General features: G+C 34.0%; 1 protein-coding gene across 1 annotated transcript in view; it reads left to right on the plus strand.

Annotated features, from left to right (window-relative positions):
• Btv (dynein cytoplasmic heavy chain beethoven) overlaps positions 1-25,135 on the plus strand; it is a 32,530-nt gene that overhangs the window by 612 nt on the left and 6,783 nt on the right. Inside the window, exons 2-39 of the mRNA XM_072896257.1 lie at positions 124-452; positions 1,646-1,808; positions 3,337-3,518; positions 3,589-3,701; positions 3,813-4,049; positions 4,284-4,504; positions 4,754-5,152; positions 5,239-5,480; positions 6,786-7,109; positions 7,194-7,260; positions 7,497-7,833; positions 9,141-9,492; positions 9,682-10,024; positions 10,225-10,387; positions 10,465-10,684; positions 12,251-12,377; positions 12,466-13,071; positions 13,261-13,507; positions 13,874-14,381; positions 14,675-15,067; positions 15,158-15,337; positions 16,252-16,617; positions 16,724-16,842; positions 16,934-17,244; positions 17,802-17,950; positions 18,131-18,409; positions 19,338-19,567; positions 19,647-19,775; positions 19,857-20,105; positions 20,877-21,304; positions 21,403-21,537; positions 21,612-21,841; positions 21,966-22,175; positions 22,379-22,667; positions 22,876-23,385; positions 24,211-24,467; positions 24,561-24,755; positions 24,844-25,072. Of these exons, the coding sequence (XP_072752358.1) occupies positions 124-452; positions 1,646-1,808; positions 3,337-3,518; positions 3,589-3,701; positions 3,813-4,049; positions 4,284-4,504; positions 4,754-5,152; positions 5,239-5,480; positions 6,786-7,109; positions 7,194-7,260; positions 7,497-7,833; positions 9,141-9,492; positions 9,682-10,024; positions 10,225-10,387; positions 10,465-10,684; positions 12,251-12,377; positions 12,466-13,071; positions 13,261-13,507; positions 13,874-14,381; positions 14,675-15,067; positions 15,158-15,337; positions 16,252-16,617; positions 16,724-16,842; positions 16,934-17,244; positions 17,802-17,950; positions 18,131-18,409; positions 19,338-19,567; positions 19,647-19,775; positions 19,857-20,105; positions 20,877-21,304; positions 21,403-21,537; positions 21,612-21,841; positions 21,966-22,175; positions 22,379-22,667; positions 22,876-23,385; positions 24,211-24,467; positions 24,561-24,755; positions 24,844-25,072 (10,068 nt within the window). The remainder of the gene's footprint in view (positions 1-123; positions 453-1,645; positions 1,809-3,336; positions 3,519-3,588; positions 3,702-3,812; positions 4,050-4,283; positions 4,505-4,753; positions 5,153-5,238; positions 5,481-6,785; positions 7,110-7,193; positions 7,261-7,496; positions 7,834-9,140; positions 9,493-9,681; positions 10,025-10,224; positions 10,388-10,464; positions 10,685-12,250; positions 12,378-12,465; positions 13,072-13,260; positions 13,508-13,873; positions 14,382-14,674; positions 15,068-15,157; positions 15,338-16,251; positions 16,618-16,723; positions 16,843-16,933; positions 17,245-17,801; positions 17,951-18,130; positions 18,410-19,337; positions 19,568-19,646; positions 19,776-19,856; positions 20,106-20,876; positions 21,305-21,402; positions 21,538-21,611; positions 21,842-21,965; positions 22,176-22,378; positions 22,668-22,875; positions 23,386-24,210; positions 24,468-24,560; positions 24,756-24,843; positions 25,073-25,135) is intronic.

The raw sequence follows: 25,135 nt of genomic DNA on the forward strand, positions 1-25,135 counted from the left end.
GACCCGCTGACGAGCATGATTATTCCTTGATAATAGAAAGTATTTTCTAGAAAGCTAAAGAAACGAAATACAATTTAGCCAGGCACGCCATTTAGATGGCTGATGGTGCAAAAATACTTATAGATGACAGCGGCGGTGATTACGGAACAAAACTTTCACGACGTGGTCCAAGTGGCCTCCACCGGCTGCGGAGACGGATCGGTGTTGATCGAAGGTCTTCGTCAAGTTTGGGCACCGACTCTCCGATCGTCGGGCTTAAGCGCGTCGTGTCTGAAGAAGCTCGAAGAGAAGCTGCTCAGCTCCGGATTCTCCACCACCGTCGCGGAGGAAGAAGAGTTTTGGCGACGGAGGCGAGATGAGGTGAAACGGTCGCACGAGAGAACCACTTGCGAGGAAGCCGCCAAATGCGTGAAGAACGTCAAGGTTGAGCTTGAAAGCGCCGCGGTGTCGAGGTGCATTTAATTTCCTTCCTTCCCGCATATCTTGGGATTATTGGGTTGCTCAAAAAGTCGTTGCGTTTTTTTTCCCCCCCCCCCCGTGATCTTCAAGACCGTTTATTTTATATGCTAAGAACTGACATTAATCAATGACGTATCGCCCTTTTTCTTCGATGATCTTTTGTCATCTTTCGGCAAGCCTCATGATTCCATTGTCAAAAAACTCTTTATCTTTATTATCCAAAAATTGATCCAAGTGCCTTTCGGTAGCGTCATCTGAAGCGAACGTTCTTCCACTCAAGGAGTTTTGCAACGACCGGAACAAATGGCAGTTTGATGGTGCAAGGTCTGGCGAGTATGGTGATTGAGGCAGCGCATCCCCCCTCCCCCCCACTCAAGCTCCAACAATTTTTCGCGAGTCATCAAACTTATGCGTGGTCGAGCGTTATCGTGATGGAAGACCTAACCACTTCTCTGCCATTTTGCATGACCAAGTTGTTTCAAATGAAGGTGAACGCTTCCAATCGATACTTTTAGTCCTTCAGCGAGCTCACGAACGATAGAACGTCTATCAACTTCAATTGATGCCTTTATTTTCTCATCATCAACCTCCGATGGTCGACCTGAACGAGGTGCATCTTTCACACTGTAATCACCAGGACAAAAATCAGCAAACCAATATTGACACTGGCGTTCTTTTAGGGCTTTGTCACCATAAGTTTTACGCAACTTTTCACAAGCCTGCGCTACGTTCTTTCTTTTTCCGAAATAATAAAGTAAAACTTGGCGAAAAGAATTGGCTGTAGAAAGAATAATTATTCATCGATTCGCGCACATTTTTTTTATGGAAGCTAAAAGTGTCAGCTATTAAACGCGCATTGGCTCATGAATGTAACAATAATACAACTAAATTACAATTAAAGCCATCCATCGTTGCGAAGAAACGCAATGACTTTTTAAACAATTCGATATATATGAAATACGAAATAAAAAGCTAAACGAGATATTTACCTACATTAAAAAGCTAGAAAATATACAGTCGATGTTGATAGTAAAATTCCATCAACAAAAGATCATTTATATAAATGTGAAATTTGTAAAATGAAGAAAAAAAATTTTTAATACACTCAAGATTGTTAACTAAAGTTTCTTTGTTATTTTATTTAAATGTCTTTACAGTACTACATAATTTTTTATGTTGAATATAGAGATGGATTAATCGCTGTAGAAGAGGCTTGCGAAGCCATTTCAGTATTCGTAGATGATTTATGGAAATTAAGCGGGCCAGCTTATACTGAGGACCGAATGAAATCGTTTCTCGATGTAATTGGAAACGAAATAGTACATTTAACACAGAATTATCTCAATGCGGTACGTCGATTTAATTATCTTTTCAATCATATATTGTTTATATTAATAACTGTCCAACGACACTCGAAAAAATGATGTTGCAACTTGAACAAAAATTTTCTAGGCGTAAAAAATTAACCGAAACAGATAAATTATTAGCAAATACAGTGTGATATTGCATTATATTTTGCACTTGATCAATTTAAATGACAGAGACAGAATTTATATCCGTCCTATTAGTGTATAATTTAGACAGAACATTTTTCTGTAGTGTCTATCTTGTCAAGGACAATTATATTTGTGATTAATATTTGGCGATGAGATCTAAATTTTCTAGAGATATTGCTATGTAGACTGCTATAAATTTTTGTACGTGACAAACAATATTCCAACAGATAGAAAAAGTAGCGATAAATTTGAATTGAGACATCTAGAAATCTATCTAAATTAGCAAAATATTTTTTTGAGTGAATAATCGAGAAATCTTGAAACAGACTTATTCATAAATTCTTAGAAATTTTTATATTAACCTTCAAACTGAACACGTTTTTTTCTGGCACCGTAATCCTGAACACGTGGGTAACTAAAGTCCGAGTTAATTTTTGTAGTCTAAAGTTACTTAAAAAAATTCTAAAAAAATTTATATACATCTTCTTTTAAGTATAAACTAAAAATTTATGTAACAGAGTTAAAGAAAAAATATTTTTGTTATTTGTTGGATCAAGATTTGGAAACATAAATTATATAAAAATTAATAAAAATTTGAAAAAATAATTTTGAACAAAAAGGCTTACAGGAATTTTCAAAGTTCAAAGTTCAAAGTTTACGAAAAAAAAAATTATATGTCCACGGCTTTAAAAAATATAATTATTTGAATGATGAAAAATGGGTAATTTTCAGGTATAAAAAAAATGTCTTTTCTCTGAGGAAAAAATTTTTTTTTAATCTTCAGGTAATTTATTTGAAAGAAAAGTGAAAACAAAGTGTAATTTACATTACAATCTACAGTATAAAAATTGATTAATACATACAACCCCTGTTTGTTGCTCGATATTATTAACAAAAGATACTTTTAGCATGAAAATAAATGAACACAATAGATTTATAACTTATTTTTATAAAAAACGATTAACAGCAAAAAAAAAACAATATTTAAAAAAAAAATTTATTTATTCACCCTCGCCAACACTTTGCACTGAATGACCTGTTTAAATTGTCCTTTCAGTTAAAAGTCCCTTTTGACACAAACTTTTTTTTTGGATAAGTTTCCAATCTCGAGATTTTGTAAATATTTTTTTAAAACAATGGATTAAAAATGGCACGGATACGAAAGACTTGCGTGTTCAGTTTGAGGGTTAAAAATGTCTATGTAATTTTTTAAAAATAACTCGAGAAAGAAAGGGAATTTTTCTCTCGATAAATAAAACTTGAAGCAAGAGAATTAAATAAGCTTCTGTAATCGTTCAATTTTCAAAAACGCTATTAAACGATATCGCTCGCTCATGTAATACGTATAATAAAACTTGACTTACAAAGTATCGCTGGATAGGTCGACATAACTGAGACTCGTGCAAAGGACGAAATAATCGCACTCGGAGCGACGGTGTGCGAAAAGTGGGTAAACGTCACGCAGAAATTGACAGAACTTTTCTGGCCGCATTATTCGCTTCATCCTTGGCGAGGGGCGATCTTTGTACCCGGAAAATGCTCGAAGCTCGGCAAAAGCCTCAGGTAAAGCGATAAAATGCTTATGAATAGACTCGGAAAAAATACCAGATATAGCGACAATGAATTTCTTCAGGCAAATGTCCGACTTGCGTGCACAGCATCGCCAATTGAGCAGACTTTTGACCTCGAGCGAAAGATCTGGACTCGGTATCGAGAAATTGCTCCAGACGTTCGACGAGACGAGAGGTATTTCTCTTTATAATTTCTCTCACGAATTACTCGATATTACAATTAATAACATATAAGTGAAATAATTAATTAGAAAGTAAAATTCAGCAAATCCTTGATCTGCACTAGACGATGAACATTGGGACGACGAATGGGATCGACTGAGACGTAAGATCGAAGAGGGTCTGGTGCCAGCAGAGGAACGGGTTGCTCAAAAACTAAAAGATCACATTGCTGACGCTGATACTCCGAGTGCTTTGGTAGCCGAATTTGGAAAGTATAGCGAGTTATTGAAGAGGGAAGGACTTAAGAGAGCATTACGAGCGGAACGAGAGTCTCTACTCGCGGCATATCCTGATTTAATCGGTAAAATAAGCATTAAAATGTTAAATATGTATAATGTCAAAAAGCGACGAAAAAAAATTAACACAAAACGTAAGAAAAATTTGTGTGCATTTTTTTACGCAGATATCATTAATTATTGATTTTATCTTACTATATTGAAATATAAATGTACATTTAAAAATTATTTAATTTACATAAATTCAAGACTTACCTTCATCAATCATTATATGGTTTCTTCGAAACACGAAATTGTAGAAAATCGTTTGGCTGGTCCCGATACGGAAAATCTTCTGGATGTTCCTCGAGTATTACAAGAGGTTCAAGCCGCTAGATCTGCGGAAGTACGATTAGAGAGTCTGGATAAATTAGGGAAGGAATTGCTCGCTGATCTGCCAGGCTATGAAGAAGTGGCGACGCGATTGTCGAGCGCGCTGAAAGAAGTCGAAGAAAAAAGACGGGATTTAGTCGAGTCATGGGTAATCTTTAATTACGTATTTATTCGGATACGATTTTAAAAATTATATATATTTTAGAATTTAATATAAGCTCTTGAAAGATTTAAAAAATTAATATTTCGAATATATATATATTTAAGTTACTTGTTTAAAAAATTCATTTAAAAAATTGGCGAGTAAGAGCAATATATTTGTAAAATTAGACAAATTTTTTTATTATATCCGACATTTATATTATATTACTAAAATTTTCAACATTTTTTCGTTCAGGTGAACAACACGAAGAACGAGATAGCTAGGAAGGAATTAACCTTAGGCACCGATTCGCCTGTGGTAGAACTTACCGGTACCAGTTTGATGCGAGTGACCTATGATCCTCGATTGATGACTCTGATCAGAGAGGCCAGGGCGTTGTCCGGCGAAGGCGTCGAGCTACCGAGAGAGATTAGAGAACTGGTAGACAGAGCCGGGTCTTTAGCCGGACGAGCTAGAGCACTTCAACAGGTCGCCACCTTTCATAACACGATCGGCGATCGAATGATGCCCTCTCAAAGACCTCTCATGTTGACGGTGGCTCTCGAATTAGCTCGTGCTGTTCAGGAACAATCGGGTGTCGTTTGGTCTGACCCCCATCTGGTCGATGTATACACCGCTCGATTGAAAGAGTTGGTGAGAATTTGCATTGTCGTTTAGAGATATGATAACAAAATAAAGCTAGTATAATAATATAATCGAAAAAAATGTCGATCACGCAGGTGGTAAAGTTTGCTCGACAAAACTCAGAATTGATTTCGAAACATTCCACGTTGCGAGATTACGTGTCAAACTTGCTGAAGGGCGATGCTGTCCATCTTGTCGGAAATCAGAATATATGGAAGGAGACGTTGATAAATATGAGAGCGATCGTTGACGCGGTGGATTCGGAATATGGGAATGCGAAAGCTTGGAAACTGCATTGGGATCGGCAACTCTTAAAAGCCCTGGGCGTAGCATACAGGTATAATTTGTACAAGATTCTGATTATAATCAAATTTTGCATATATATATTTATCAGAGTTGATTAATTGATAAAAATCACTCAAAAAGTAACGAATCGTTACAATTTTTTTGTTACTTTTTTTCTATACAATACAAACTTTACATTTAAAATATAAAAATTTTTTTAATACAAGATGAAATTTTTACACTAAAACACTTAAAATTTTTCAACATTATTTTACATTAAAGTAATCAAAATGATATAATTTTTTGACAGTGCTATATAGCTATTGATATAAAGGGTGTAATAATTTTGGTAATAATAAATTATTTTAAATAAGAGAAATTTTTGAAAAAAAATGTAAACAAGCTTTCTTAAACATTTTTAGATTCTCTAAATGTAAATGAAATAATTTTCTTCTATCGTTAGTTTACTTTCAATAGATTGATAAATGTGGTGAAAATCGCTTTCTTCGCGTTTCTAATTTTTTTTTATTTTAAAATTCTAACACGATACGATAATTTTCATATCATCGAATTATCGACTATAGATAGATACTAGAAAGAGATGCCAGCAGTTTCTATGTAATACCGCGTTTCAATACTCTTATCAATTTTTAGTTGCATTTCACGCATACATATGTGCACGTTACATGTACCGTATAAAATGCGCGCATATGCAAGAAACAAAAAAAAAAAATCAATGTTTTTTATTTGAAAATTATATTCGAAAAAAGTATAGTAAATGTAAATCTAAAAGTGTTTAAAAGAAAACTTGTTTACATTTTTTTTCAAAAATTTCTCTTATTTAAAATAATTTATTATTATGAAAATTATTACACCCTTTATATCAATAGCTATATCAGCTGTCAAAAAATTATATCATTTTGATTACTTTAATGTAAAATAATGTTGAAAAATTTTTCAATATTTAAGTATATTTGAAAAAAATCCCAGACTGCACAGAAAGATGAAAAGACATCTTAAAGATACTTAAAAGACAATAAGTTGTGTTTTAAGCATTTTTTTCAAGATATGCTGTCTGGAAAGTAACGATAAAGATAACTAATTTCATTACTCGTTATCAAAGAATGTAACAAAGTTACTTTTTCCGAAGAAAAGTAACTGCAACGGTAACGACGTTACAGGTAACGCGTTACTTCCCAACCCTGATATTTATTTATTTATAAAGTATAATAATACATTTAATTTTTATTGAATTAATCAATTATTTATTTTAATATATAATTAAATATTGATTTAATATATATAATTGAATAATGGGATGCTTTTATAAAAAATATATTGTCCATTTTGCGTTCAGAAATGCTTTACCATCCTTGTCGAAGAAACTGTCCGAGATCCGAGTAGAGCTGATTTTCCGGGACGGACTCTTACAATGGAGACCGCCGCTCGAAGACATTCGCGCAAAGTTATATTCCGGTATACGTCGATCACTTTCCATTCCGATGAACTTTCGGGGCGTCGGAGACGTCGCAGATGCACACTTTGGCGATTTGGTGGCGAAAAACGCGTATCTCTTTAGCGGCGTTTACAAGCAAGTAGAAATTGCTCTGGCTACGCTCGAATTGTACAGGATGAAATGGCTAAGTCTAGCAACGCCAGCCAATATCGATATTGGCGAACGGTAAGCTAAATTTTCAAATAATCTATCGCAATACTGATTTCAGCATATATTATATATTATTTTATTTTATCTATTTATTGGTAGACTGAAAGGAAAACCTCCTCAAGAATGGGCGAAAGCGTTCAAAGAGGCCAAGCAATGGGCTCAAGAGGTAAATTTTATAGATATTTCAAGGGGTTTAAAAAAAAACAACAATATTAGAAATCAGGGCATTTTTTATTTTAATATTTTTGGCTGATAAGTGTCTCTTGCTATTTTACTTGTTTAAAATGTTTAAGAGCTTTTTCCACTTTATCTTTATTAAATACTTGCACTTTATAATTGATGTTGGTTAAATGTTCGATTAAACAATATCGTATATGTTACGGTAAATTTTCGCTGACGCAGGTTGGAAAATTAAGAGGCTGCGACGTTAAAATTTCGTGCATATGCATCGACACGGCGACAACGAGGAACGATTTGGAGACTGCATCTCGTCATTATTGGGAACGTCTGTGTTCCGACTTAAGGGTGGAAGCATCCTCGCGTTTAATGGCTATCGTCGATTTCCTGTCCTTCGCGTCCAAGGAACTCGAACGTAGACCGCGCGATATAGAGGAAGTCGGATTAGCTCACGAAGCCCATTCGCGTATCGAGCAACAATCGGCAGGTATCGCTAAAGAAATGGAAGTCGTCGCTGTTCTCGCCAAAGTTATGGCCGCGTGGACCAGCGAGAAGCTCGAGGGTAAACTTTTCCAAATCATACTTTGATGACATTTTTTTCTATTTTATGGAAATTGATCCTTTATTGATCCTTTATAAATAGAGAAAAGGGGGTAGCCTATTATGAGAGAGGTTCCTAATATGAGATACTCCAATTATTTTACAAACGCAATCACTTTTCTTTATAAATGTTACTATTTCATGTTGATAATAGATAACTGTGGCAAGAGATGTAAACAACATAATTTAATATAGCAATAGCTTGATATTCATTTTTATTATATTATTAACGTCAAATGCAACAATTATATCTCGGTGTTTGTTTGATCATTACTTTGGATTCTTGTACGCGCAACTTTATCATATATATATATATATATATATATATATGATTTATATAGTTTCTAATATGAGATACCTCATATTTTCTCCCGACTTTTCTCCCACAAGTAAGATAATGAATTATCAAAAATGTAAATTTCTATTTTTTTCTATTTTTTATTTTGAAATATTTAAAACGTTAATTATTAATACCTTTTTTGTGTGCTCTTTGTTGGGATGATAAATTATTATTTAAATCTCTAAGATATGTTATTCTAATTTTATAGACGCATGATGTAAAAAATATTTGAAAGATATAATTTTTTTATGCCAAAAGCAAGACTTATTTTTTGTTGGTCTTTTGAAATATATATTAAAAACGTTAATATTGCAATATATTTTTGTGCGCTCTTTATTAGAAAGATAAATTTTTATTTGAATCTCTATGATATGTTATTTTAATTTCATAGACTTTTATAGATATACACAAGATATAAAAAATATCCTAAAAATATTTTATAATTTTTTTTTTTGGTACCAAAAAGTAAAGCTTTTGTTTTCTGTTCTGTAGTTCTCTATATCACTTAATCATTTAATTAATAATAGAAAGTACCTGTAATGTTACATTTATGTAATAAAAATTAATGATACGGTTTTTAATTGTGTTTTTCTGCATTTAATCTCCTAATATAAGACCGTCTCATATTAGAAAACCTAATTATCTCATATTAGGATATCTTTTTCAAAACAAACGAATTCTTCAAGCCCAAGAAAAATCATTGTAGCAAATAAAATACACATTTGAGCTATTAATGCTTTTTAGTGGTAAAACTTGAATGTACCAGCTATAAAACCACATAAAGTTTTTGAGTTAAAAATTACAATTAAAGAAAATATAAGCTTTTAAAAAAAAGTCTCTCATAATTGGCACCTTTACCCTAAATCGAGACATAAATTGAGACATAAATCTTGTTTTTTTTTTTTTTTTTTTTTTTTTGACATTTACAGGCGTTAATGCCGCTCACGCTGCTTGGCAAGAGCTGGGGGATCGTTTGGAAAAGCATAAGGCTGTTATGGCGCGTCTACTGGAAGATGCTAAAGTTAATCTTCGCCATAAAGCGATAGCATTGAGAGACGAAAGAGAGAGATGGCAGGCTAAGTGGTCCACAAGATCGGAAAATCTCACCCTCGATTGGCTTATGTCGATGAAGGAACGTTGGCTAAATTTAAATGCCCAAATGGATTCTTTGAAAGCGGATTGCAAAAGAATAGCTCTCGATTTCGAAAGTGTTCTGGAAGACGATGAGATTAATTTATCGCAATTTGAACGTGAATTGGAGGTCGAGGAGTCAAATTACAGGTTGAATAATCTTTTATTTTACAATAAAAGATTATTCAAAATTGATAACAATACACTTGTAAAGTTCAGAAAATTATTATTTATTTTTTTTTTAATTTATTGTATTAAAAGGATAATTTTTTAATCATTCCTTTCTAATATAATAATCAACTAAATAAATTAAGATGGCACGTTAAATATAATAAACAGGTTTCAATCTGAGTTTTTGGAGGAACTGAAGAATCAAGCAACCGAAGAGTGGGCTGTGGCCAGGAGAAGATTACCAAGACTCCACGATTGGCTCGATTCTTGGGAGAATAAGATTCGCTTGCAGGACAATTTGGAGATCGACACCTTCGTTGGTAAAAAGATTAATGAAGTCAGATCTACGATCGAGTCAATCCAGCTGCTTCGGGGAGACGAGATTGCCAACGAGCACTGGACCGAATTAATTCCTGTGCTAGGCTTGAAGGTCGAAAATCCACGAGACATCACTTTAGGTGATTTGCTTGCTTGTTCAAAGGCGCTGAAAGATAATGAGAATCAAGTGAAGGTGAGAACTTGTAATGTTAATTTAATGGAAATATGTTATTGTCTAATTGCAATATCAGAAAATATTGAATTTTGAATATTACAAGTACCAATCAATTTATTGTATTATTTATATTATATACATATTTCCAAACCATAATTAATTCTCTCAAATTTTTGTCGCATGAATTATGATGTTTTTTTTTTTTTCTTCATTTTCAGGAAATAACGAAACGAGCAGTCGCAGAGAGCGGAATTCGACAAGCGTTAATGGATCTGGAGATTTGGGAAAACACGGCGTCACTTCCGTTGCAAGAATCGACCGACAGCAAAAACATGACGATTCTACTAGTCGGAGATTACGGCAGTCTGTTAGCAAAAATAGGTACCTACGCTTATTTACATCGATTGTTGATTATACGACGTTGTCTCATTTTACTTCAAATCGAATTCTTAAAACAGAGGAATTGAGACTCCTACTGGAAGGAGCAAAAGGCACATCGGGACACGAGAGATTCGCATCCAGAGTTGCACACTGCGAAACGGCTCTGTCAGAGCTCGAGGAAAGAATTAAGGTTCTCAGCACTGTCCAGAGAAAATGGATTTACCTGGATCCGGTGTATGGAAGTGGAGCGGCCCCAAGTGACTCCGGAAGATGGTCGAGGGCTGATAAAGAATTTAGGTTTATAATAATTTCCATTTATAATCATTTTCTCCTATCTTGTCTGTATATTATATTTATCAGAGTTGGAAAAGCTAATTTATAAAACTAACTCGTTACCGTTCTTTTTTTCCAAAAAGTAACTAATCGTTACAATTTTCGTTACTTTTTTTGTACATACAATGCAATCTTTGCATGCAAATTTTTTTAATACAACATCAAATCATTTAATACAAGAATGAAATTAAATAAAAAATTTACGCTAAACAGTATAAATTTTTAAACATTATTTTACATTAAAGTAATCAAAATGATATAATTTTGATAGTGATATCGCTATTGATATAAAGTATGTAATAATTTTGATAATAAATTATTTTAAATAAGAGAAACTTTTTGAACAAAATTGTAGACAAGCTTTCTTAAACACTTAGATTCTGTAAATGTAAATGAAATAATTTTCTTATTGTTAGTTCTTAGTACTTTCAATAGATTGGTAAATATAGTCAAAATCGCTTTCTTCACGTCTCTTTAATTTTTTTTATTTTAAAATTCCAACACAATACGATAATTTTCATAATGTCAAATTCTTGACTAATCATTAAATTATCTGCCTACTTAAATATTTAATAATATAAATTTAATAATTTTTTTACAAAGTAGAAAAATACTAGAAAGATATTCCAGTAATTTCTATGCGATATTGCATTTCAACACTTTTATCAATCTCAAAGTTCCAATTAGCGCATATGTGCAGACATGTATGTCTACAGTATATGTTACATGTACTATATAAAATGCGCGCATATGCATGAAACAAAAAATATCTATGTTTCTTTATTTGAAAAATGTATAGTATATTCAAGTATATTTGAAAAAAATTTCAGACTGCACAGAAAGGTCAATAGACATTTTAAAGATATTTAAAAGACAATAAGACGTCTTCAAGTTGTCTTTTAAAGACATGTGCTGTCTAGAAAGTAACGCTAAAACTACTACGTTCGTTACTCGTTATCGAAAAATGTAACAAAGTTCCTTTTTTCATTACAAACAAAAATTTGTAACAGCCTTACCATTATAGTTACTAGAAAAACGTAACGACGTTACGGGTTTTAAAACCTAATGCGTTACCTCCCAACACTGATATTTATATATTAGATATTAATTAGCAAGAATATTTAGTGATGAATTGGATGGGAGGAAAGGTAAAATTTTGAAAAAGGTATGGAAAAAGAATTAAGAAAAAGAAAAAGAATTAAGAAAAGAAAAGGACGGTGACTAGGAGATTGTAAATGTGACTGTGTGATTACTTTAGAAATGAGATTAGATTAGATTATTTATATATTTATTCTAGCTACTTAATTATTATAATTTAAGTATTAATTAATTGTATATATCGTTTGAACAGAGGTAGAAGGTAGGTGATATTTGTTTGTAAAAGAATGTAAGTATGATGGACGGATGAATATATAGGTTTTTTTTTTTGTAAACCAAGTCCCCTTCCTGGCTTGTATGCTTGAAGAGTAATAAATATAAATAATATATACAATATATTAGATATTAATTTGTATCTTTATAAACTTTCAGATATCTTATGGGAGAGGTATCTCGAGATCCCCGAGTACCGTCCTTGAGACGACTTTCTCTACCAGCTTTAATAAATTTGAAAGACCTGCTAGATCGATGTCAAAAGAGTCTGGATGAATTTTTAGAGGTAAAATTCGATGAAAAAATAATATTTTTTTCTCTTTTTTATATATCATTTATGTTATAATACGACGTAAAATTTTGAAATGAAACAGGAAAAACGTGCAGCGTATCCGAGATTATATTTTCTCAGCGACGAGGATCTTTTGGAGCTTGTATCAGGCAGCGGACGAGGTTTGGAAGCTCATTTGCCAAAGTTGTATCACGGCGTGGGTTCAGTAGTGAAGGAAAACAATACGTTAACGGCGATTGTCTCGCCCGAGGGAGAAATGTTAAAATTATCAGAGGCTATCGATCTCACTGAACCTCTACCACGATGGCTGAATAATCTCGAGAATGGAATGAAAAAGGCTCTCTCTCAAAGTTTAGAGAAGTGTTTGAACGACTCGATGCCTGATCCATCCGTTTATCCTACGCAGATTTTGCTGCTTTCCGAGAGAATAGAATTTACCGAGCGTTGCGAACGCGCCTTGAAAGAGGGTCGCGCGGCTTTGCAGAAGCTTGTTGAATTTTTGGAAACGCAGAGAGCGAGATACAGAGGATTGGAGGACGCCGGTGACAAATTGACCGCGCTGAAAGCACGTGGCCTTCTGTTGGATACCGTTCATCATCTACAAGTGGCCAGGACATTGTCGAGAATTGTAGCAACCGGCGAGAACGCCGACTGGATGTGGTACAAACAATTGAGGAGTTACAGAAAGGTGAGTCTCTCTATTATCACATGGATAATGTCTTGATAATGAGAATCATACGCGATAGAGCGATATGTTATATTTTATATTAAATTCAAGAATAATCATCTAAATTTTTCCCGCCAATTATATTTCCAGATAAAGAGCATTCCATATAATATTTAATAATTATCGCTCATAATCTCGTATGTTTTAAAGAATCAAGGTGCGTATGTGGTGCGATGTGCCGGTGCAGAGTTACCCTATCGCTTCGAGTACCAAGGGGTGTCTATCGGCTTGGTGAGAACTCCCTTGACAGAGAAATGTTTCTTGGCCCTCATGCAAGCTATGAAGCTTGGATTAGGCGGAAGTCCGACTGGTCCAGCTGGAACCGGAAAGACTGAGAGTGTGAAAGCGTTAGCGTCCGTCTTGGGTAGACTGGTGCTCGTTTTCAATTGCGATGAAGGTAAACAGCTTCTCTTTGATTTTTATCGTTGACGTCAGTGACGACGTTTACACGTCACCCTTAATCGGGTTTAATAACATCCGTAGTTCTAAGACTAACCAATCACAGTCATGCCATTCTTCGGAGGAATAGTTGTGATTGGGTCGTTTAATCACTGATGAAAAAATTCTACGTCTTAAAAACATTTTGACATGTGGTAGAAATCAGGGTTGGGAAGTAACGCGTTACTTGTAACGTCGTTACCGTTACAGTTACTTTTTTTTTTTTTTTTTTTTGGTAACGATAAGGATAACTAGTTACTTTTCAAAAGTAACTTTCCCATCCCTGATAGAAATATACCGAATTGTCGTAATATCTGACCTGTAGGAATGGATACTGGCAGCATGAAGCGTATCTTGGGAGGTCTGGCACAAGCGGGTGCCTGGGGCTGTTTCGATGAGTTCAATCGTCTCGAAGAGGATACACTAAGCGCGGTAGCGATGTTGGTGAGGCCGCTTCAAGAGGCGCTTCGAAACGGTTCTCCCGAGATTCTGTTGGGCGATCAAAAGATCACGTTGGATCCTCACTGCTGCATCTTTATTACGATGAATCCAGCCGGAAGTGAGTATGGTGGCAGGCGCAAACTGCCCGATTCATTGGCGCGACTCTTCAGACCTATCAGCATGGCGCATCCGGACAAGTTGGACATTGTCAGAACTCTGCTGGAGTGCGCCGGTTTCTTAGAAGCCACTACTCTCGGCAAACGACTTGTAGAGGCTCTTGAAATTGCCGGGACTATGCTATCGGAGCAATCGCATTACGATTGGGGACTCAGGGCACTGAAATCCGTGCTCGATGCTTTATATCCGATTGCCGGTGTAGATGAGACCACCAGGTATATGTTTAAAACTTTTTTCAAATACGTGAGATTAGAAAAAAAATTGTGATATTTTTATTAAATATAAACATGAGAAAGATTAATCTCTTGATCTTTGATCAATTAATTTTTAATATTTATGTCATATTGACGTACGTACACTATCACCGCCTGATGTTCTAGCACTTGAAACTTTTCACCAGCTTGTTGAAAAATCGTAATCGAAAGATTAAGGATCAATGATAATATTTATATTATTGATAAAATTATGTTGATTTGTTAAAGAAAACTGTCTTTTCTATTTTTAACAGGCTTCTCATCTCGATTAGGGCGTCGACTCTTCCAAAGCTGACGCAAACAGATACGACAAAGTTCCTGGCATTGTTGGACGATCTCTTTCCCAAGACTAATTCTTCTTTACCCGTTTCTGCAGAAAGCGAAAATTTAATCGTCGCGTTGTTGAAGATTTGTGAGACTCGAGGATTGACGAAAGAGATCGCCAACAGATGCGTTCAACTGAACGATCTGTTAAAAAGTAGAACCGGCGTTGTCATAGTTGGTCCACCAGGTAGCGGAAAAACGTCAATCAGAACGTGCTTAGCCGAGGCAATGGCGAAGATTGGCGAACCCGTGCAACAGATCGTCGTTTATCCTGGCGCGATACCCAAGAGCATATTATTGGGACACGTAAATCCGCGGACGAGGTAAAATATAGTAGAGAAAAATACTTTATCAGCTTTGAATATAATCGACCAATTAAATGGCCGAAAAAAATTATACGTTATTTTGTACAGAGAATGGAAAGAGGGTGTTTTATCGAGTGCGGTAACGTCCGCTGGAAATTCCGCGACCTGGATCATCTTCAACGGCGATGTGGAACCCGAATGGGCGGAGGCGCTAAATTCAGCCCTTGACGATAATCGATTATTAACGTTGCCTAATGGAATAGGAGTTAAACTCGGCAGTGGTACAAGGTACAAATATGACTTAACATTAATCGAATAATTGTATTAATTATTTTATGTTGGATAATAATTAAATGTGATAAGATTCACCGTCAAATATCAAATGTTTAAGCTTGATAAATTGCTTACTAATATACTAAGTGCTTGATAATAAATAATAAATAATATAAATGACATTACGTTACATTTAATGATAATAAATTATAATAAATAATAATATATTCTATAAATAATTATAAATTCTATACAGGGTTTATGGGGAGTACTTGTAACGTCGTTACAATTACTTTTTTTTTTTTTTTTTTTTTTTTTTTTTTTTTTTGGTAACAAAGTGATAGCTGTGTTACTATTTTTTTTCTGTAACTGTAACGTGGTTACATTTTTTTAGTAACGGTAACGAATTTAACAGTTACTTTTTATATATGGAACCTATTTATGACATGTTATATTTTCCATTTTCGTATATTCAATCTTCAATTATCAACAGACATTTCATATTATAAATTTAAAATTATTATATTAAAGGTTTTAAACCAAATTATGAAAATACAAAAAATATATCGTGTATTTGACTATATATATTTTTAAATTTAATGCAAACCAAAATTTTTTTATTTATACTTTGAATATTTAAAAATTTTTTCCTTATTATTTTTATGGTTTTACAAATTTAAAAAATTTATTGATATTTTATTAAAACTTTAATTATGAATTTTTTTAATAAAATATGTTACAAAAGTATATATTTTTATTGAATTTTTAATCTTGTTTTAACATTAAAAAAGTCAGGAAAAAAGTAACGATAACGATAACGATAATTACAATACTTAGTTACTTTTTAATAGTAACTTTCCCATCCCTGATTCTACGTTCAATTATATACTCGCTTATTGTACTTGTCATGTACGTGTTTGTAAAAACAGGTTTATCTTCGAGACCCACAAGCTCGCCGATGCCAGTCCGGCTACGGTTTCGCGATTGGGCGTTTTGCATCTTGGATTTACAAAATCGACATCCCTCCTGGCGCCATGGCGTTTAGAGCGACTCTCGTCAATAGCTGCGGAGATGGCGAATGCCCATTTATGCTCGTCCATCGACGAGACTCTGAAAATAAATATCGGAGACTCGTCTGCGTCCGGTCTGATGACCGCTGCGTTGTGTCATCTCCGTAAAGCTCAGACATTCAGTCAGACTACTCAAGCTCTTCTGCTTTCATTATGCGGCCAAGTGAATGATGTACAATCCAGAGACAATTTAGCGAAATTCATTTACGGGTTGACCGATGGCTGGTGAGTGATTCGAAAAATTTGCCAACTCTAATTTTTGTCAAATTCTCGAAGCAACGGACTAACAAGTCAGCTGAGCTGTCACTTCACTTGTAAAAATATCCTTCAGGTGTCCCGATCCGCAAAAGCCAAGTACCGTTCTCTACGATCGCGAAACCGATCGACTCGTACCTTTTAGCGACGCTTACGAATCTATCGACACTGATTATGGGCCTGTCTTGATTTCAGGTCATTATATCTTAAATTCATCCATTAAGATTTTAAGAGTAAAACTTTTAGGAAAGAATGTACATTATATTTTTTCATATTTTCAACATAGATCGCATCAGAAAAGGATTAGCAGGTATTTTGCCGTGGATAGAAGACGGTCATCCACTTATGATTCGTGGACCCGAAGCTTGTGGTAAAAAAACTTTAATCGATGTTGCGTTGTCGAAAATGAAAAATCACGATACGACGGTCGTGGTGAGAGGCTCTTCGCTCTACGGTTCTGAGGACTTTGTGACTCGTTTGAAAAAAGCTTGCTTGCGTCTGGATTCCTCGTCGCAGGGTAGAATGTACAAGCCGAGAAGTGGATCTCGAGTGCTTCTTATCTTGGAAGATATGCATCTCGCCGCCAAAAATTTACAGGTACCATAATCCAGAATCTCTTCATTTTCAATCTAATAAAATTATAAATCAATCTAATCAAATAAATCTTGAATTACATAGTCGTTTCTAATAAATAATAACAGTTCTTTAAAAAGTACGTAAATTAAAATAAATTGAAAGAAATCTATACTTCTTTGTGCGTAAAGTTAAATATAAAATAATTTAAAAATTTGTAAACTCCTAGAATCTCTCAAAGATTTTAAATAATTTATTATTACGTGATTTATAACTTAATTTGAAAAAAAAAAAAAAAATAGAAGAAAAAGAAATTTATTTTAAAAAATTTCTATCTTTCTCTTTTTTTTAATTCGTATATTTAAAAAATATTTATATAGTCGTTTGTAATAAATAACAGTTCTTTAACATCACGTATAATATATAAAATAAAGTATTGTTTTAAAGTGTATTCTTAATTTAATATAAATCTTAAATTTGTAAATAATGTGAATTTTTTTTAAATAGTAATTTATATAAGAGAAAGTTAAAGTTAAGGAAAAGAATTACAACTCAATAAAAAATGAATTATATATTTGTAGGAATTGGTGAGAGAATTGCTTCAAGAGGAAGGATTCCTCGAGGAAGATCTCGAATTTTCCAAAATATCCTTAACGATCATATGCACTGCCGATGAATCTACACGATTGCATCCGAGACTCGAAGCCTTATTTGCAACTTACTATCTGGAGTAAGTAATTTTCTCATATAAAAAGTAGGTATATTGATTTTAAATAATTTATTATTACATAAATTATAACTTAATTTAAAAAGAAATAGAAGAAAAGGAAATTTATTTTAAAAAATTTTTAAAATCTTTCTCTTTTTTTAATTCGTATATTTAAAAAATATTTATTAATCTATCAATTAGATATCCCAGCCAAAAAGATGTCGCAGCCATTCTGGAACTTCATTTGAGAACCTCATTAAAGCAGATAGATTATGTTATGGCAGAATCTTGGATCGCTCGAATAAAACCTAATATCTTGGATGCTTTTCGATTTGCGTCTACTCAGAAATCTTTTCTCAACTGGACTCTTAAAGATATCGTTTCGTGGGCGAGTCGCTTAAAGTATTATCCAATGCCCGAAATCGAAGCGGATATCACTCGTTATTTGTTGGACATTGGAAAACGATTATTTTGCGCGAGGTATTTCCGTAAAATTATAATATATTAATAAATAATAATATGATAAAATATTTATTACATTATTAACAATATTATAAATTTTTCAACTTTTAAATTTTGAAAATTTGAATTTAAAATTTTAAGTAAGTTAATTTAATTTAATTTAAAGAGTTGGATTTTCAAATTTTTGAATTTAATGTTTTGAAGTTTGAATCTTGAAAGTCTGCAGCGGGAATGTTGAACTTTAAAGTTGCGAATTTTTGGCTTTTCGAATTTGCATTTTGCATTTTGGAATTTAGAATTTGGAATTTTGATTTTGAATTGAGTATTCGAATTTTAATTTTAATTTTAAATGTGATATTAATTTTAATTTTAATTTTAAGTTTAATTTAAATTTAATTGTAATTTTGATTTTGATTTTAACTTAAAATTCTGAGTAAAAAAGAGATGGACAGGTTTTTTTTCAGGGAATTATAGATTATATAGTTATGTATGTATATGTTTGTATATATAGATATTTATATTTATATTTAGATGTTTATTTATATGTATATATATATATATATATATATATATATATTATATTTATTATATTTTCTATATTTTTATGGAGTTATTTAGGTCATTTCACTTAATTTATTTTATTCTATGAAATATATTTTGCATTATATTTGGTATAATTAGTAAGCGTATTCATATATGGTTTATAGAATTCAAGATATGAAATGTAAAACATGTAAGTTATATGTAAAATATGTAAGTTGGCAGCCATTCTAAGCCGAAAGGCAAGGATTAAGAATAAATAATATTATATTTAAATATATATATAATTTGTAAGAGATAAAAAAAAGTTAAAGTTTTATCAATATAATAGATTTATTAAAGTGTTTTATTCATAATTTGTTTTTTCTGCAAATTAATTTCAACTTTATTATATTTATTTGTCTAGATTAACGCCCGAGGCGTTGACACGGTGGGAACATTTATTAATTTCAAAAGACTCCGAGGTAAAAGAGTTTAACAGTGATGTATACGTGTGGAAAAGTGCAAACTCAGGGCTTTATCCTTTGAGCGAAGAACAATGGCGAGAAGAGGTAATCAATGCAGCAGCCAGATGCGACAGAGAAGGTCAACCGGTGCAGGCACCGATTTCATCCTACCTTTTGGAAACTATAGCTGGTAAATTAAATCTAATTAAATCAGGTTTTAAAGGACTCTTATTTCACGTAATAATAATGTCAAATGTTTTAAATGATAGAATTGAGTTGGGCTGTAGGGTGTGATTTTCGCGGTATGATACTCGTTGGACGACCGGGAGCGGGCAGGCGGTCAGCTGTCAAACTAGTCGCGACCTTCTCTTCTCTTCGATTGATCGATTCAGGACCTGGTAAATAAATTAAAACTTATGCAAAAAAAGCATAGTATCTATATCTTTACACTCGTAACTTTGTCATATTTATACTTGCAGAACGCGGTAAAGCGGCGATAAAGAGCGCCGTGCAAGCTGCCGGTATCGAGAGTCAGCCGACTTTGCTCTTGTTGGAGGAATGCCACGCCAGGGAAGAAACCTTAGCCATCCTAATAAGCGCTATGGTATCCAGAAGCGAAATTCCAGGGCTCTTCACAACGGAAGAGCTTGACTCGCTAGTCGCACCTCTAGCCGATCTGGCCCGGCGAGAAGACTTTCAAGGAACATTAGAGCACTATTTATATCATCGTACGTTTTTTTTAAATATATATATTTCAAAAAATTATCCGAAGAAAAAAAAATATACAGCAATATATTATTTTTTCCTCTTTAAAAATTCATAATTTTACTTTTTAAACATTCTCGTTTTTTAACATTGCATTATCCGTATATTATACATTATTTCCAGGGATGGGAAAGTTACTTTTAAAAAGTAACTAGTTACCGTTATTCGTTACTTAAAATCTAACTATTCCTTACTTTTTTAATGTTAAAACAAGATTAAAACTTAAGTAAAAAATATACTTTTGTAATATATTTTATTAAAAAAATTAATAATTAAAATATTAATAAAATATCAATACATTTTTTTAAATTTGTAAAACCATAAATAATAAGGAAAAAAATTTTAAAACACTCAAAGTATTAATAAAAAAATTTTGGTTTGCATTAAATTTATAAATATAGTCAAATATACGATATATTTTTTGTATTTTCATAATTTGGTTTAAAATCTTTAATATAATAATTTTAAATTTATAATATAAATATCTGTTGATAATTGAAGATTGAATATACGAAAATGGAAAATATACTTAATATGTCATAAATAGGTTTCGTATATAAAAAGTACCGATAAAAGTAACTGTTAAATTCGTCACCGTTACTAAAAAAATGCAACTACGTTACCGTTACAGTTACAGAGAAAAAAAAATAGTAACGGTAACGGTAACGGCATTACTTCCCAACCCTGAAATAATTTATTTCCCATGGTGTTCAACGATTGATAATATTTCGTAGGTCTGCGAAAATATCTGCGGATAGCGATAATCCTAGATTCGGAAGAAATTGAATCGTCGCTATTATTACACTTGGGTCTCCGACATTGCGCGCTGCTCGGATCTAGTCTCGGCGAATGGTGGTCTCGCGAGAGCTCGCTAATTAAATTTGCCATCCAGGAGGGCACTTTACAGCTGGACGAACTCGAGGAGCTACCGAGCGGCGCAAAGGTCATGATCGGCGCTCATCTACAGGCACCCCGCCATCAGAGAGCGCCGGCGAGATTTCTCGCTCTAGTGCACACCTGGAGACATCTCCGCGACACGTGGAGCAAGGAGGTAGAGGAGAAGCTCCAATCTCTTGAAGCCGGTATCGGAAAGCTAAGGGAGGCCGGCGAACAGATAGCCAAGTTGGAAGACGAAGTATCCAGACAGCGCCAGGAACTTGAGGTTCATACATAACTTAATCTTGACTAATGCATATTTTATTTTATAATAATGTAAAAAAAAAAAAATAATAAAAAAACACGCATTATTGGGAACTCAAGGTGGAAAAAGGAAGAGCCAACGCTGCTCTCGAGCAAATCACTGCTACGATGAGAGGCGCGACTACTCAAAGAGGAGAGATGACAAACTTGAAGGCCAACACGGAACGCGAGAGTGCTGAGCTTGCGTTGCGTAAGGTATTGAAAGCGCATTCGAAAATAGGCTCCACATCCGCGTGTGATGTTTTTCCTCATCTTTTCTTTACATTTAGGCGGATATAGAGAAGGAATTGGGAAAAGTCGAGCCTCTGGTGGCACAAGCTGCTCAGGCAGTGGCCGGTATAAGTGCCGACGCCTTAGCCGAAGTTCGTTCATTGAGAGCACCACCGGCGCCAGTGAGGGACGTACTCGAGGGTGTTCTTCGTCTAATGGGCATAAAGGACACGTCCTGGAACAGCATGAAGACTTTTCTCGCAAAGCGGGGTATCAAAGATGAAATCAGGTGAGCGATTTAAATCTTTCGAAAATCGATCCAATTTAAATCTACTTAGTTCTCTGTGTCTACCTCATGGTTACCACATTTAACGGGGGTAATGTTGTTTCTTCCTTTTCTTCGTAACGCACAGAAATTGGGACGCGAGACGCAGTACGCCCTCCAGTTTAGAAGCGGTCGCTAAACTAATAAAGGAACGTCCGGAGAGCTTCGAGGAGAAAACAGCAAAGAGAGCATCGGTGGCGGCGGCTCCACTGGCCGCTTGGGTTCTCGCTAATCTTCAATATGGTCAGATATTGGAGCAAGTTGCTCCACTGGAACGAGAACAACGACAATTGGCCGAGTACGAGACGAGAAAATCTTGCTTTAATTTTTAAATGAAAATATTTTTTTATTTTTTTTTTTTTTCGATATTTACCTTCTCGTTACTACTTTCTCTGTGTCTTGTAGTTGTATTTTTTTTTTTTACAATTTAATCTTCCCTTCTGGTTGATTAAATAATTTCAATCATTTAGATTCGTAACGTGATCTCTTGTATTATTCAAGACGACTGGCAGAGGCTGAGGCGCAATTGGGAAAATTGGCAACAGGATTAAACACGGTGGAAAGTCGTGTGGCACAGCTTCAAAAAGAGCTGGCCGAGCACACGAGGGGCGCAGCTGAACTGCAATTACGGACAGAATCCACCGAAGCCAGTCTCTCGACGGCTCGAGCTCTCTTGCAGAAACTCGATACAGAACATCGTGACTGGCAAACTCAACTGCAGGAACTGACCGCTAGAAAGGAAAAACTGGATGTCGAAGCGGCTAATGCGGCGGCTCTACTCGTATATCAGGTCCAATTAATTTAAATTTTCGCTTGTATCTAATCGGTGCAAAAAAAAAAAAAAAAAAAAAAAAAAAGAAATATCGTATACATACTTACATAATTATCTTGAAAATTAGTGCACGTTGAATTTTTACGCGCAAGGAGTTAATTAACGATTGCTTATAAAAATGTTTAATAATAGACTCTTGAAAATTATAATTTAATAATCTGTGCAGAATCCCGCGAGAGATAGTAATTGGGAGAAATCAGCAATCACATTCGTAGCAACCGAACGTGAGAGATTGTTATGGAGAGCACAGGATTTACCAGCAGATACGAGTAGCTTGGTCGCAGCCTCTCGTGTGTTGAAAGGACCATTGGTGCCTATTTTCCTCGATCCTTCGGGAGTAGCTGTATCCTGGATCAAACGTAACATTGGCTCCAGACTCGAAGTCACTCAGCCTGAAAATTCCAAATTTTTCACGGCTCTCGAACTTGCTGTGCGTTTCGGAAAACCTCTCCTGGTCGAGGAATTGGTCGAGTTTCCCTCAATATTGTTGCCCGTTCTTCGCCGAAGGCCACTTAGATTGGGCGATCGCGTCTTGTCGGCTCAGCAGGGCTTCCAGCTCTTCCTAGCCACGAGAAAAGACAGATTGGAAGATATTCCGAAGGAAGCCGATGCTGTGTTGTGCGAGATCACACTTGGCACTGGTATGAAAAGCCTGGCGGAGAGATTCGTTGAAAAGGTATGCGAAAATAGAGAGGGATGAGAAAGTTACTTTTTTAATGTTAAAACAAGATTATAAAAATTAAATAAAAAATATACTTTTGTATTGTATTTTACTAAAAAAATTAATAATTAAAATATTAATACATTTTTTAAAATTTTTTATTTTAAATTTTGTAAAACCAAGTCAAAATAGTAACTAGTTACCTTTATTCGTTACTAATTATCAAATGAAACTAGTTATCGTTATCGTTACTTAAAATCTAACTATTCCTTATTTTTTTCATTACTTTTTTAATGTTAAAACAAGATTAAAAATTCAATAAAAAATATACTTTTGTATTATATTTTATTAAAAAATTAATAATTAAAATATTAATTAAATATCAATAAAATTTTTTATTTTAAATTTGTAAAATCATAAATAAATAATAAAGAAAAAATTTTCAAAGTCACTCAAAGTATGAATGAGAAAATTTTAGTTTGCATTAAATTTATAACTATAGTCAAATACGCGATATATTTGTTGTATTCTCATAATTTGGTTTAAAACCTTTAATATAATAATTTTAAATTTATAATATGAATACCTGTTGATAATTGAAGATTGAATATACGAAAATAAAAAATGTAATATGTCATAAATAGATTCCATAATATAAAAAGTAACTGTTAAATTCGTTGTCGCTACTAAAAAAAATCTAACTACGTTACCGTTATAGTTACAGAAAGAAAATAGTAACGCGTTACTTCCCACCCCTGAAAATAGATAGGCCAATACAATAATTTTGAATTGGCGCTTTGATTTTTATTCAAACGATAATCAATATTATACCTTTGTAAGCTTTTATTAAACGAAACACCGGAGCTTGAGGTGCAAAGAAGAGAAGCTTTGGAAAGGGAGGAAAAATTGTCAGGAGAACGAGATGCGGCCAGGCTGGATGTATTGAGTCAATTGGCTACAGCCAGGGGCCAAGATCTTTTGCAAGAATCTCAAGAAGAAGGAGGACTCTTGTCTACGCTAGAGGCGACGCAATCCAAGGCGAAAGAAATAGCGGTCGCCCTCGAGGAAAGCAGACAAAGCTTAAATGAAGTTTCAAGGTACTTTGATAACTTGATTAAAATTAGACTACGAACATTGATATTGATTTCAGTATAAAAGATGATATTTTTCACTCTTGTTTCTTTCTTTAGACGGGCAAAAGATCACGAAAAGTACGCGCAATTTGCCGCCAAGGTGTACGACACTATTAAAGGATTGACATTTCTCAGCTCTTTATATATCGTTTCCACGGAAGTTTATACGGACATCTGCTTGAAAGCAGTACGGGATGACAGCGCAGGTCAAGAGAGAGAAAAAAGGGAATCGCAGAATCGAGTCGAGAAACGGTATGTACATATTTATCCCCATGATTTTTATATAAAACTGTTGTATAATTAATTAATTAATTGTTCTATAATAATTGTCATCTTTTAGACTAATCATATTGACGTTCCATCATTGCGCGAAAGCAATCTACAGGAAGCACAGACTTCCTCTAGCCTTGCACATGGCACTGTCGTTAAATCCAGTACCGGATGTCGAGAGAAATCTTTTGCTCGATAACGGTGCAATCAATAACGATAATTCGGATTTTGAATTACCCGAATGGATACCGGACGAACGACGTGAGGCTGTGCAAGCCTTAGGATCTTCTCTACCCGACGTAAATTTAGAAATATAGAATATAATTTTCATCTAATAATATATTATTTTTGCAATAATTTTG

This window comes from Anoplolepis gracilipes, chromosome 7, assembly GCF_047496725.1.
Source record: "Anoplolepis gracilipes chromosome 7, ASM4749672v1, whole genome shotgun sequence".
Classification (NCBI taxonomy): domain Eukaryota; kingdom Metazoa; phylum Arthropoda; class Insecta; order Hymenoptera; family Formicidae; genus Anoplolepis; species Anoplolepis gracilipes.